This window comes from Condylura cristata, unplaced genomic scaffold (genome assembly GCF_000260355.1).
Source record: "Condylura cristata isolate star-nosed mole 26May11 unplaced genomic scaffold, ConCri1.0 scaffold00028, whole genome shotgun sequence".
In the NCBI taxonomy this organism is placed as follows: Eukaryota; Metazoa; Chordata; class Mammalia; order Eulipotyphla; family Talpidae; genus Condylura; species Condylura cristata.
Window position 1 is genome coordinate 24,512,150 of NW_004567129.1, and position 13,112 is coordinate 24,525,261.

Sequence of the window (13,112 nt, forward strand, 5' to 3'; positions counted from 1 at the left end):
GGTCTGTGCAGCCACTCTGCTCTGCTCCACAGGCCTGCCCCCGCCCCCCCCCCCATTTTACTGTGGCATCATTCAGGCTGTTCAAGGCCACCTGACAAGCCCTAGCCAAGATTCCCATGAGTCCCCCCACCACCTCGAATTGTGAAGCATAGCTGGAGAAGGTGGGGCAGAGGAAAGTCATCTTCTTAGATTCGAGTACAAGCTGTCCAGAACAGAGTCCAAAATAAAAATGGCAATTTTTATTTGTTGATCATCACTGAAAACTATCACATAAAAAAAGTCTTTTCATTCATCACCAGAAAGCCAGATGGCTACTGGAGAGGGCTGCTTGCTCTGGTGAGCACTTAATGAAAAATAAAAATCCTGTGCCCCCCTCCCCCCTCCGGGACCCCACCACTTGGAGGCCCAAGGCCAGGCCAGGGCAGGCTGCAGGAGCAGCAGGGGGCAACCTGCTGGGGGAAGGTGTGTTTCTGCTGCCCTGGGAAAACTGGTGCGAAGCCAGAGGTCACAGTGTTCGGGGCGAGGCCAGAGGTCCAAGCACTGGGCTCCTGGCTCTAAGCCACCTGCCTGGCCAAAGCGAAACATCTGCTCTCATCTCCCTGGCTGGGGCGAATAGGAGGAAGAGAGAGAGAAAACTGAACCGCAAATTAGCACCCTCTACCTTGGGCCAGAAGTGGCCTCCCTGGCGGAGGAGGGGGTGTGGCTAAAAGCAGATAAATAAAAATGACATGCTTCCAGGAAGGAGGGTAACAGACCCATGCGAGCACCACGTCCTTGCATGAAGATGAACCGAAAACCATGGTCGAGACCCGTGCATCAAAACGCCAACAGTGGAGGGGGGAGCCGCTCCAGGAGGGGCTCCTGGCGGGTGCAGGCTGAGGATCCTGGCTGCGGATGGGTGGGCTCACCCCAGAAGCAAATGATTGTTTTGCATAACCATCCCCAGAGCAAGAACTAGGAAGTCCAGGCTGCCCTCTACTGGTGACTTCTGGAAATGACGTGACCTAGCCGCACTGACTGACGGAGATGGAGCGCGGCTCCAGGGAAGGAGGAGGGAGTGGCCGCCCCTCAGGCCGGAGGAAGCGGGGCGCAGCCCCTCCTTTCGATCAGGCCCCTCTAGCTCTGCTTGGCCTCACTTCAAAGGCAGGGAGAAGAACTTGTTCCCAGACTTGCAGCGCACCTGCTCGGCGTGCACGCGCAGCAGCGTCTCCGAGTCCTCAAACTCGTCCACGAGTTCCTTAACCGGGAGCCGGGAGAGGACAGTCACTGCGAGGGGAATGAGCCTCCCCACCCCCACCTCGATTTCATATGCAGTGCCTGCCGGCCCCTGTGGGCACCGAGCCTTTGACATAAGGGGCTGGGGCTTCCAGGGCAGTGCTGCCCCAAATTTAACATGCACTCAATTCCTTAGAGAGCTTGTTAAAATGCATTTTAAAAAATGCTTGTGAGATCCTGGCTGGGACCACAGAGTCTGCATTGCTAATAAGCTTCCAGGTGTTGGGAGGTAAGGGGGAGGGTCTCTGCCCGGGCAGTTTATTTCCCAGGATTCAGGGGGCCTCCAGCCCATCACTTCAGGGGCTCAGTACCCGTTGCACTCCCACCCTGGGGTTCACCTGGAGCTCCCGCAGGCACTGTGCTTCCAGCTGGAGACGGGCATCCCCCACGCACCAGGCCAGGCTGATGTGGAAGGAGGGGTCCTGTGGAGAAAGGGTGGGAATGGGGTTCCTCAGATGCCACAGCAGGCCCAGATGTCACACCAGGTCTGGGGCAGAGTTGCCATGGTATTGCGGTCCCTACCGGATCCCTAGCCTGCTCCACAGGAGTGGGGCTCCCTGGAGTTGATCCCAAGCACCCATGAGCCCAGGGTGGGTCCTCGGTATGGAATGATTTGAGCCCCCCACCAAATGCATATACTTAAGCCCCCCATGTGAAGGTATCTGGAGGGTTGATTAGGTTGAGAGCAGGTGGTGAGGATGGAGCTCTGGCCACAGGCTTAGCGCCTGATAAAAGGCACCGAGGCCTTGCTCTTTGGACTCCAGCTTGTGAAGCCACAATCGCACAGCCGTCTGCCGGCCAAGAGTGGCCTCACTAGAGTCTGACTGTGCTGGCACCAGGCCTCGGACTTCTGGGCTCCAGGGTTGTGAGAAAATACGTTTCTGTGGTGAGCCACTCACTCCACGGTGTTTTGCTAAGTTCTCAGCAGCCTTCTTTTAAATATCAGAGTATCAAAACTAGGGCACGCGCGAGAACCCCAGCCCTGAGCTAGTTTCTGATCTAGATGACTCTAATAGAAGCCACGCTTTGAAGAGGCATCATTTTTGAACAACATCGAAAATTCTAAAACTAAAAGGAAATAAAGATCTCCACAAGAAGTCATACGGGTTGGTCTTGCAGAACATATCAAGACAAACTAATGACTCCTCAAAGCTTGACTGATATCCCACATGGAGCCCCGTGGGGACTGGGTCAGGAACAGGGAAGCATGTAAAACCACAACTCTTCTGGAGAGTCAATTTCCAGAAAAATTACTGGAGAAAATGACTCCTTAAGAAATATAAAAATGAACCTGGCATCATTATGGGGTACGGGCATTGACCCCCTGCCTATGAACGTGTGACAGCAGATTTCTAAGGATGCTGGACTCTGGCCACGCCTCAGAGCCCTCAACTCCTGGGAAAGGGCTCCTCTGTCTTCCTGAAGATGGCTGTTCCCTTGTAAGAGGCCAATGGAGGAGGAAAAGCCCCGCCCCCCTCCCCAGGCCCATTACCTGGTAGAAGGTGGTGAGGTCAAATTCCTCCATGACTCTGTCCACCTCTGAAACCAGGTCCAGGAACTGGGCATGCCCCGAGGTGACCTCGAGCCCAACAAAGGTCCTGAGGAGGCATGAGATGCAGCCTCTGAGAATACTCACGCAGGCACAGGATGGGACGGACTGACACACAGTGCCGTGGGCAGGGCCAGGACGGTACCCCATTTCCCAGCAAGTCCTTCTCCTGCTTTCTGAGCTGTTTCCTCCTGTCTGCAAATCTTCCCTCCTCAGTGCTAACCTTCCTGCCTTCCTCCTCAGGGAAGGGGAGGAGATTTAGCACCCCCACCGGGTGCCCTAAGTCTATGAACCCTGAGGCTTCTGCATCCCGACTCAGAGCAGAGCCCTGCTGGGTTGGGGCAGCAGGGACCCGCCCCTCACCAGCCAGCAGGCAGACAGCTCTCCCCTCGGAGCGCTCCCTCTCCCTGGCCTGCTCAGCCAGCCCCAGGGCATTCTCAGTGGAGCTGCTTAAAGGGTGACTAGTCTTAGTGTCTTTGCAAAGTCTCTGCTTCCTCTCCACCCCTTCATGGGGCACTGCTCCCGTCAAAGCTGCCCACCACCTCACAGGCGCTCCAGTGCTGTGGTGCTCCTCTGTCCTCACCTTGCAGGTGCAGCAGTATCTGACACAGCAGCCTCTCCCCACCTTGAAACCCTCTCCCAAGACACCCCACACTGCGGGGCTGGGCTGCCCCTGGGCTGCCCTTCCGTCTCGCTGCTGGCTGCTGCCTTCTCTTCTTTCCAACCTCCACATGGCTGGGCTCATCCCAGCCCAACAGCAGCAGCAGGCACCTCAGTCCCCCCTCCCCCTCCACCCCTTGGTGTGTTTTCCCCCAGGGGTCACACAGGCAGCCCCCAAAAGGACACAGCAGAGCTTCTAATGTGATTCACCCAGTAGGTGGCGCCATCCCAGAAAATGGGGCTGGTTGTGCAAACCCCAAGCCCAGGAATCTACAGTTGAGCTTGATCAATGTGGTTACCGCCCCCCCCCTGCCCCAATATACTGAAAATTTGATTTGAGGTCTAGAGTTAGTAATGCGTACCATATCCACGTGTTTTGTTTCATATATGACAGTACTGAGGCAGTACAGATGGTTCATCTTGTAAACAGGATGTCAATTTAGGATGTCAATGAGTAGAGTCTAGTATACTGTCAGTATACGACTCTCTTTTCTCTTTTTAAAAGATTTATTTATTTGTGCATAAAGAGTTGGGGTGTAGATCAGAGGTACAGGGGCGGGGAAGAGGTGAGAGGAGTCACCAGAGACAGAGTGGGGGCAGAACAGGTGGATCTACTGAAATCCACTGCTGAGGGGAGCAGCAGGGGAGACAGGAGCGGTCTGCTGCGCCCTGTGGGTCAGCTCCTTGACCGGGGATCGAAATTGTGCTGTGGTGGCGGCAGACAGCTTTTTAGTGCTGAGACTTAACTCCTTGCGCCACCAAGGAGACCCTTCTTATGATTTTGTTAGTAACAGTTTATTTTTTCTAGCTAACTTTACTATACGAATGCTGCCTATAATACACGTAACATGCAAGATCTGTGGGTTTTGTTATTGGTAAAGCTTCCGATCAAGAGCAAGCTATCATTAGTTATCTTTTGGGGGGAGTCCAAGGTTATGCTCAGATTGTTGGCTGCACAGAGGGGTGGTTTTTCCCCCCGTTGGTAATTGCACTTTGATTCTCCCCTTTACTTGGCACGGACGGAATCACCTGATTCCAGTTGACTCCACCTTCAGTGTCTCAGAACATGGCTACTTCTTGCTCCCTGACCCCCATTCGCCTACTCCAAGCCCCTCACCTGCATCCTTCCTTCCTTCCTTCCAGCTGTCCTCCGCTCAGAGGCCACAGGCACAATGTAGCCAGGCTGACAGGTCCAGGCCCGTCAGCTCACGCTCTCCTATGTTTGGGCCCCGCCAGTGGCTTCCAGTAGACTCAATGTCCCCGCTCCTTGCCGTGACCCCGAAGGCCCTGCATTAGCGGACGCTACCCGGCCTGGCCTGCTGCCTCGCACGCTCCCGAGGTTCCACTTCACCGGCCTCCTCAGACAAGCCCAGCTCTCGTGGGACTCCGAGTCCCCTCACTTCCTGTGTCCTCTGCTCTGGGGACCCAGCATCCGCCTCTCTGGCACCCGCTTGGGCACGGCTTAGCTCCTGACTCATGTCACGCAGTAGTTACTGATGATCTCATGTACCTGTCTGTGATTGGTCTCCCGCAGGAGGGGGTGCAGGGACAGCGCCCAGCTTTCAGAGGTGCCAAGGGCAGTCAGGAATGGATCGGACAGGGAAGCCGGCTTTGAAGTCGCCATCGCCCTCTTATGATCACCTGATACCTGCTTGCCTTTCAATTCCCTGGTGGTCCAGTGGCTAGGATTCGGCGCTCTCAAAACGGGTGTCTAATCTGAGCCTCACGACTGCCCAGCGAGGGCTGTGTCGAGGGCAAGGGTGAGCTGGCGTGGAAATGGGAGGGCACCGGGGAGGAGACATGAGTTCGGTGCTTATTGGGGACAGAGAATCCAAGGTGTTCTGCTGTGCACCTGTACCCCCCCCCCCACGCTGTGTTCCCCAAGTTACTCTTCTTAAGGAAGCCTTAGGATTTGGAAACAGCTGCCTTTGTAGTCAGAGTTGGTTGAAAAACACACAAACAACAGCCAGGAGTAACGACCCCTCCTCCCCCAATCTTTATGCCAAAAAAATCTTTTTCCAGACGTGAATGGGGCAGACAGGGGGAGACCCACCTGGTTTTCTCTTGATTGGTATAAATCTTTACCCGGTTGGCAGTAAAGAAGAATCTGAAATCCAGAAGAAGCAAGACCACATTTTAGGAAGAATAAGAAAAAGAAAGTTTTTGTTACAAATAGCATTTTGAAAATGCAGTTTTGCTTTGTATGGTGATGGTAATACACAGGTGGTAAAACGAGCCCTAAAAATGCTGGCGCTACACGAGATCTTACAGTCACCCAATCTTGGTGGCACACAGCTCCCCTTCAATGCTAGCAAACTTATACTTTATTATTACTTTTATTTATTTATTCATACAGAACTGGGGTACAAACCAGAGGTTCAGGGGCGATGAGAGACTTCACCAGAGACAGAGTGGGGAGCAGAACAGGCAGATAGGCAGATTGATGAAGTACACTGCTCAGGGGAGCAGCAGAAGGGTCAGAAGAGGTCTATCACGCCACGCGGGTCACCTCCGGGGCTGGGGATCGAACTCACACTATAGTGGCTGTGGCCAGCTTGCAGTGCTGCGTCCTAACCCGCTGTGCCACCAGGGAGGGCCTCTACTTTATTAATGGCAGTTCATGCAACAGAGCATTTGAGGCCATCTCAGCTTCCCTGTCGGGAGCTGGGCAGTCTTCTTCATCTAGGAGGTGGTTACAGACCATATATTGGCCCATTTGTTCCTTCAGTCACAGGAAGACAATTCGGAACTGGTCTATGTAGTAGCTGAGCGGGGCCTGGTACGTTAGGCTCTGGGAGCCCTCAGGCAGCCCGTGAGGCAGCACGTAGTTATGACCATTCTACTTGCGCCTGAAGCTTGCTGAGGGTGCATTAGGTGAGCCACAAACTGGTCTCGGGCTGCCTGATGCGAGGCCCTTGCTCTGACCTCTGACAGTGGCTCTCCAGCTGTCTGAAACGGAGGCAGAGACACCCACCGTGTCGCTCAGGGGTTGCTGCACTGGCCAGTTAAGCGTCGTGATTCTAGCTGGTTCCGGCTGTGTTCTCTGGGTCACTAGGGGATGTTGGGGCTGGGAGCGACTAGGAGCTGGGGCCAAGCTGAGAAGCCCTTAAGTAACATGGATGGGGCCCTCCCTGGTGGCGCAAAGGGTTAGGATGCAGCACTGTAAGCTGGCTGCAGCTGCTTCAGTGTGAGTTCGATCCCCACCCCAGAGGTGGCCACATGGCAAGGCAGACCTCTCCTGACCCGCCCGCTGCTCCCCTCAGCAGTGTACTTCGTCAGTCTGCCTGTTCTGCTCCCCGCTCTGTCTCTGGTGAAGCTTCTCACTGCTCCTGCACCTCTGGTTTCTACTTCATTTCTGTATGCATAAATAAAAATCTTTAAAAAAAATAGTAACATGGATGGCAGCCAGGCTGTCACTCTGGTTTCCATGATGCCACTTGCACCCTGGTGCAGCTTGGAAGACTTGGAGGAGACGGGTCTGGGGTGAACCTGAGGAAAGTCAGCATGGTCTTGCCAGGCACCTGCCCCAGGAGTGGCCATTAGTGTTTCCTCAGATGATGCAGGGTTCATGCCTCAGATGGGGGTCAGAGGCTCATTCTACTTTGGGTGGGGAGACCCTTGCCAATGGCAAGGAAGTCTGCTCAGAATTTAGGGGTCCAACACCCCTTGTTTCATTAGGCTCTTCCCACTGCCCCTCCCCAACTTTCAGAATCTTCTTCTTTCCCACTCAATCGCCTCACTTTTGCTGTAGCACCCTGAGAAGCTGTGCTGTAATTCAGCTCATCACAAGATGAGGTTCTGCATTTGATTTTCAGCAATTTCAGTCTCGAGGCCAAAGGAGATAAGGACCTAGTGGCAAGCTGGTCCCACTGAAATAGCTCCATCATGGAAGAGTGGCGCGTGGTCCTTGCTGCAACGGAGGAGGTGGTCGGGGTGGTCATATGCACTGGCTACAATCGGGTGACCGTTAGGGAAACATGGGCTGTGACTCTCGTGGGTATTTCCTCTGCATTCCGTCCTTCGTCTGCGTGGGCTTACACATCTATTAAGCAAAGCATTTGGTGTGCTATCAAATGTACTGACTTTTTTATTTTAAGATTTATGTATTTATGCATACAGATCTGGGGTACAGGCCAGAAGCGTGGGGGCTATGAGATAATTCACCATGGACAGAGTGGGGAGCAGAACAGGCAGATCAATGAGGTACACTGCTGAGGGGAGAAGCGGGCGAGTCAGGAGGGTCTGCCGCGCCATGTGGGTCAGCCCCAGGGTGGGGGATCACGCTCACACTGGAGCGGCCATGGCGAGCCTCTCAGTGCTAGCTCCAAGCCGCTGTGCCACCAAGGAGGGTCCCTAAATGTACCGACTTTCTCTCGGCGTGGAGGGATGGCTCATTTTACATCATAATCTTCAAGGTGTGGGGTGTCGAGGAGCCCTCACTCAAGGGCTTTGCCTCCCAGCAACGGTGCATTTCAGCTGAACACAGGGTCACTGTATCGCACCAGGTGGGATTATGGCCTTGCTACTGTGTTTACTTGGGGATCGAGTGTGGTTTAAGGAGCTGCATCTGGGTATCAAGTTGACAAGGGGTGATCTTGAGATGATTCATTTCATGTCAGCTCGACTACACTGTAAATCATACTTCCTGGGGGTGCCTGGGAGGGTGTTTCCTGGAGAGATAAGCATTTGAACCAGTGAACTAAGTAACGCGTGGCCTTGTGCAGTGTGGGCTGTTGAGGCCAGTCCAGAAGGGAAAGGTCCCTACTCTCCACTGAGCTCATGCTTCCGTCTTCTGTGCTCCTGGGGTCTGGGCTCATATCGGGACTTGCAATAGCCGTGTCTCCCCCGCCCCCCACCTCCCCACCCCCAGCAGCTCTCAGGCCATCAGACTTGGGCTGGATAACACCGTGGCTTTCCCAAGCAGTGGGCTTGGGACTTCCTGTCCTTTAACTTCATGAGCCGATTCCTATACACATCTCTTACACACATCTGCGTACCTACATGTAGATGTGGCTCTCCTTTTGATTTCGCTTCTTGGGAGTACCCCACTAATACCCCTCTGGTAACTTGCTGTTAGAGGCCTGCTCTCCCACTTGGGGTCTCTACACGTGTACCCCAGTCCAGGGGTGGCACCTGCCCCTATACTCCCTCAGGTGCATCAAAGGTACCATGCCCACTCTCAGTCCTCACCTCTCAGCCCAATCAGACACACCTGGAGAGAGGCCAGCTGGCTTGGCTCTACTCAGGACACAGACACAGGCAGGGGACACCGAGCCCCAGCAGGGTGGCGTCGGGGAGGCTAACCCAGCGGGCAGGAGCTGTTCTCTGGTCCCCAAGTGAGCAAGAGAACAAGTCTCATCTGTCCCCCTCTACCCCAGGGGCCAGGTTCTCTTGTAATGGCTTTCAGGTGAAGTTCCCGGTGGTCCCAGCAAGGGACCTGCCAGGTAAAGAACCTCTGCATGTAGGAAGCCTGAAGAAGCTCATGAAGGAGCAGGTTTGAGTCTGGCCAGGTCTAGGAGGAAAGGCATTTCTGGAAGGAAGATGCATGACGTAGTTAAGGAAAAAGAAGGCGAGTCTAGCAGACAGCACCAGAAACAGGGTCTGACCCATCCTTTGCTAATAAGCTCACACTGAGGGTGTGCCAAGACACTGTCCCCTGTGAGGCAGCCACCGACTACCCCATGGCCTGCCCCCCACGGGCTCAGAGGCTTCCAGAGTGTGGGCATGGCCACAGCATCTCACAGATGGCAGGAAGCCCAGGAGGTGTCCAGCAGCCTCACCTCTAGGTTGGCCTGCTTTTTGGTCACTATGGCCCATCCCTCCATTCCCACAGCCACTCAGGAAAGGAAGAGGGGCCTTGGGGGATCAGAGGAAGAGAGCAGAGGGCAGCCCCGGGCACTCACCTCTGGCAGGAGGCCATGCGGTCTTTCAGGGCCTGCACAAAGGGGAGGATCCAGTGATGGCGCAGGACCACACTGTGGGACAGGCTCACGTGGAATGCCTCCATCCTCACCAGCCGGGCCACATAGGTCTGTGCATGGGGCAGCAGCATGTCCAGCAGGTCCAGGAACTCCTCCCCGGCTTCATCTGGCAGCAACAGAGGGAGGGGGTCATTCTCTTAGCCCAGCGGGCACAGCTGAATGAAGCCGCCCAGGAAGCAGAGAAAGACTTTGTTACTCTGGGACTTTGGAGAAAACTACCCTCATGGAGTCTGTACCTACATATTCTTTTTTTTAAAAAAGATTATTTATTTTTGCATACAGAACTGGGGTACAGGCCAGAGGTACAGGGGCAGTGAGGGGATTCACCAGAGACAGAATGGGGAGCAGAACAGGCACTGATGAAGTACCCTGCTGAGGGGAGCAGGAGAGGTCTGCTGCGCCACGTGGGTCGCCTCTGGGGCGGGGATCAACCTCTCACTGAAGCAGCTTTGCTAGCTTGCAGTGCTGTGTCCTAACCCATTGCGCCACCAGGGAGGGCCCTGTGCCTACATATTCTAATCATGTTTTCGTAGGTCTTTTGGTGATAAATGTGCAGTGTGTGCGCCTATGAGCACACACATGCTCACTGCAAAAAGGCAAGTGAAAAAGAAATCTGCAAGGGCGCAAGCAGGGGCCCCGACACCCTAGCCCTAGAGCAGCGCCCTCCAAACTACTGTTTCTGCACGGCCATTAGGAAAACATGTGCGCATACCTGCAATGCACGTGTATTTGTTTATATGTCAGAAACACGCTACTATAACATTATGCTACCAAAAAGGATACCCTCAAGACAGGGAATTTAAAAGATGAGATGATACTTTTCTTCTCACCCCCCAAAGATTATCTTGACCTCTCCTTGGGGCATACACACTCCACATTCACGGTCAGGGCTGGAGAGCTAAAGACTGTCAGAGTTGGGGACCTATTTCCCCCACCTTTTCTCAGGGCAAATACTAAAGTATGTATTTTTTATTCTGTTAAAAAAGATGACTGCATTCCACTGGCTCTCTTCACTTAACTCTCTGTGTTGCCAGTCTCGCTGTTAGTACCAAGGGCAAATTCATGGTCACAGCTCCTTAGTAACCTAGCATCAGAAACTGCATTTTTAAAATGTCTCCTATTAGACCTTCGGATCCCCCGATAGAGGTTGCTTTCTTTCTTTTCTTTTTTTATAATAAGACAGAGTGTTCCTACTTCTTCACAAATGACCCTGTAATGATCACCAGTGTATTTTTACCAAACTTGTGACTAGAGCTGCATGGTTAAGAGTCTGCTCATTACCACTGTGCTGCTCAATTTACCGCAATGCCTTGGTGAACAAGCAGCGTGGAAAAATCACCCTGCAGGTTCCAGGTGACCTGAGCTAATTCAGCAGAGAGAGCCACTGTTTATTTTGTGCATTCTGCCAAGAACATGACATAAATCATATATCTTAATCTCTACACAAGTCCTAGGTGACAGGTATCATCATTATCCTTATTTCAGAGATGAGGAAACTGAGGTTCAGAATAGTCCAGTATGTCACCGAAAGGCATCGAGAGCGGAGGGTAGAGAGCAAGGGCTGAACCCTGGCGCTTCTGGCTGCCGCCTGCTCATGAGGGCTGGGGTGGGACTTGGTCCCTCAACACCTAGCGACCTCTTAGCTAAGATGCTGTACTCTGGATGGCCTTAATTAACACTTTGCCCTAGACCCTTCCTAGATCTGCCATGAGCGAATCTGGGTGCAAATGGTCAGACCATAAATGGCTGACCATTTATACCCAGGGTTAATAACTGAGATCAAGTTTACAGAAAAAACCCCCAATTCCGGAACCTCATTCTCGCTCTATGGAGTCACTGGCTTTCCCACCACCGAGATCAGAGGTGTCTGGCTTCTCCCTCCTGGTCTGGGCCAGCTTCCTCCCCTCAGGAGGTACCTATCGGTCAGGCTTCACACTCTACTCACAAGGTATATAGACGTGGGTGGCCCAGTTGCCCCGCTCGTGGGGGAAGGTGCGCACCCGTCCCCCGTGTTTTGCACTGTCGTCTTCAGGCCCCTCCTCAGTGTCTGGGAACATGTGCAACACGCTCTCGGGTACCGGCAACCGCTGGCTGGGAAGCGGGCTCTGCCCACTGCAAGAGAGGAAAAGAAAACCTTTCTCTTCCTCGCACCCCCTATGTCTGCACACCCCACAAAAGTCTATTTCCAGTCAAGCACCCTGGCTGCTTCTAGATAACCAGCAAGCTCTTTCCCCTGTAGTCTCTCCTTGGGGTCTCCCAGGCCCTGGGACAAGTCCTTATCGTGAGCGTGGTTCCCATGGAAACAACTGGGCAGGCAGCAGCAGAAGCTGCAGAGGTGCTTCCTAGCTCTGAGACATGTGGCTTTGGGGGCCTTGGTTTCCTCATCTCTATAGTGACTTTACTGCAAGATCAGTGGAGACACTCCTCGAACAGCACTCAGCACGCATAAGACCCGGCACGTCAGAGCGGGAAGCTACAGAAGACATCTGGATGGTTTTGTTCACTTGCCGAGTTTCTAGTCTCAAGTCTAGGGCATACTGGGCTCTCGATGAATACTTACTGGATGAATGAAAAAGCCCTCTCTGTCCGCTTAACTGTTCCTACTGCAACTGTATCCGGTAAGGAGAGATCTGGGGCGCTACAGTGCCGTGCACCCAGAGAAATGGGCCGGGTGCGGGTGCGGGTGCTGAACCCAAACCCTGTTCCTGCCTCCTCGCTTTGACCTAGCCAGGTGGATGCGCTCTGAAGCTGCGTCCGCGGGCGTCTTCCGCCGCCTCCTTCCCGCGCTGCACCCCTTTTCCTTCCCTTGCCAGCCGCCCCGCACTGTGCCCCCAACCAGTCCCGAAACTCACGCGAACTCGAACCCACACCACAAAGACCTCCTCGCCCCTCACCGACTGCTGCCTCCAGTCCCGGACCAGGCTCGGGCCCCCGCCTCAGCCTCATCCTCCGAGTCGCTGCTACTGTAGCCCACCAGGGGCGCCGCACTCATGGGGCTTCCTGCTCAACCAGGCCGACCCGCCAGCAGCCGCAGCCGCCGGCACCCTGACTCCACCGCCGGAAGTGTCCGCCAGGGGGCGGGGCCTGCGCTAGCACCGCCCAGGGGCGTGGTATGGGCGGTGACAGCGGGACCTTAGCAAAGCCCAAACCCACCCGGACCAAGCCGCTGGCCCGCTCGCTGCGCGTTGGGGGTCACCTAGACCCCTCTCGCTCCCTCCAGCCCCTCAGTCTTCGTGCGCTCACTTCGCTGAGCACTCTGGGCCAAGACTTGTGTCCGCTGCTCTGTCTGCATCACCGGGGGCTACACTTCCCAGCCAGGACAGTCCCTGGGTCAGCGGTCAGTACACAAGACCCAGCGGAGATCCCGGCTGTCCGTGGCCGCTCGGGACCCAAAGCCCCGGAGCCCCCGCCTCTAACCTGCCCAAAGTCCGAGCCTTTGAAGGCCCCTCTGAGCGGCCAGGAGACGTGTCGGTTCCAGAGCAGAGCGGTCCCTGTCTTGCAGGTGCTGGGGTCGCACGGGGCGGGGACAGACCCGGGAGCATCTTTTCCAGGGCCGAGCAGGGTTTTCGGAGGCCAGGTGCCCTCCGCGGGTCGGCGGAGGCGCACCGGCCGGGAGACTGGAGTGCCTCCCCGCGCGCCCGGCCAGT

The 13,112-nt window shown here is 54.8% G+C and overlaps 1 protein-coding gene across 2 annotated transcripts; it reads right to left on the minus strand.

The window, feature by feature from the left end:
* Positions 1-217: 217 nt before the first annotated feature.
* Positions 218-12,500, minus strand: USB1 (U6 snRNA biogenesis 1). Of its 2 annotated transcripts, XM_004690522.2 has the most exons (7): positions 12,360-12,500; positions 11,411-11,577; positions 9,388-9,571; positions 5,538-5,591; positions 2,768-2,873; positions 1,614-1,697; positions 218-1,237 (listed from the first exon to the last, which is right to left on the minus strand). In XM_004690522.2, the coding sequence occupies exons 1-7, from the start codon at positions 12,455-12,457 to the stop codon at positions 1,133-1,135; spliced, it is 798 nt and encodes a 265-aa protein (XP_004690579.1). In that variant the 5' UTR covers positions 12,458-12,500; the 3' UTR covers positions 218-1,132. The 2 variants fall into 2 exon arrangements, with proteins under 2 accessions (XP_004690579.1, XP_012585899.1); XM_012730445.1 differs by lacking the exon at positions 11,411-11,577 and having other exon boundaries at positions 12,360-12,489.
* Positions 12,501-13,112: the final 612 nt, after the last annotated feature.

What these genes read in the sequence shown, in the direction of transcription:
- USB1 (XM_004690522.2), bottom strand. Translation starts at nt 12,457, where the DNA reads ATGAGTGCGGCGCCCCTGGTGGGCTACAGTAGCAGCGACTCGGAGGAT. An exon ending in CGCATGGCCTCCTGCCAGAG is followed by an intron (nt 5,592 to 9,387) that starts GTGAGTGCCCGG and finishes TCTGGATTTCAG; the next exon opens with ATTCTTCTTTACTGCCAACC. An exon ending in ACCTCACCACCTTCTACCAG is followed by an intron (nt 1,698 to 2,767) that starts GTAATGGGCCTG and finishes CTTTCTCCACAG; the next exon opens with GACCCCTCCTTCCACATCAG.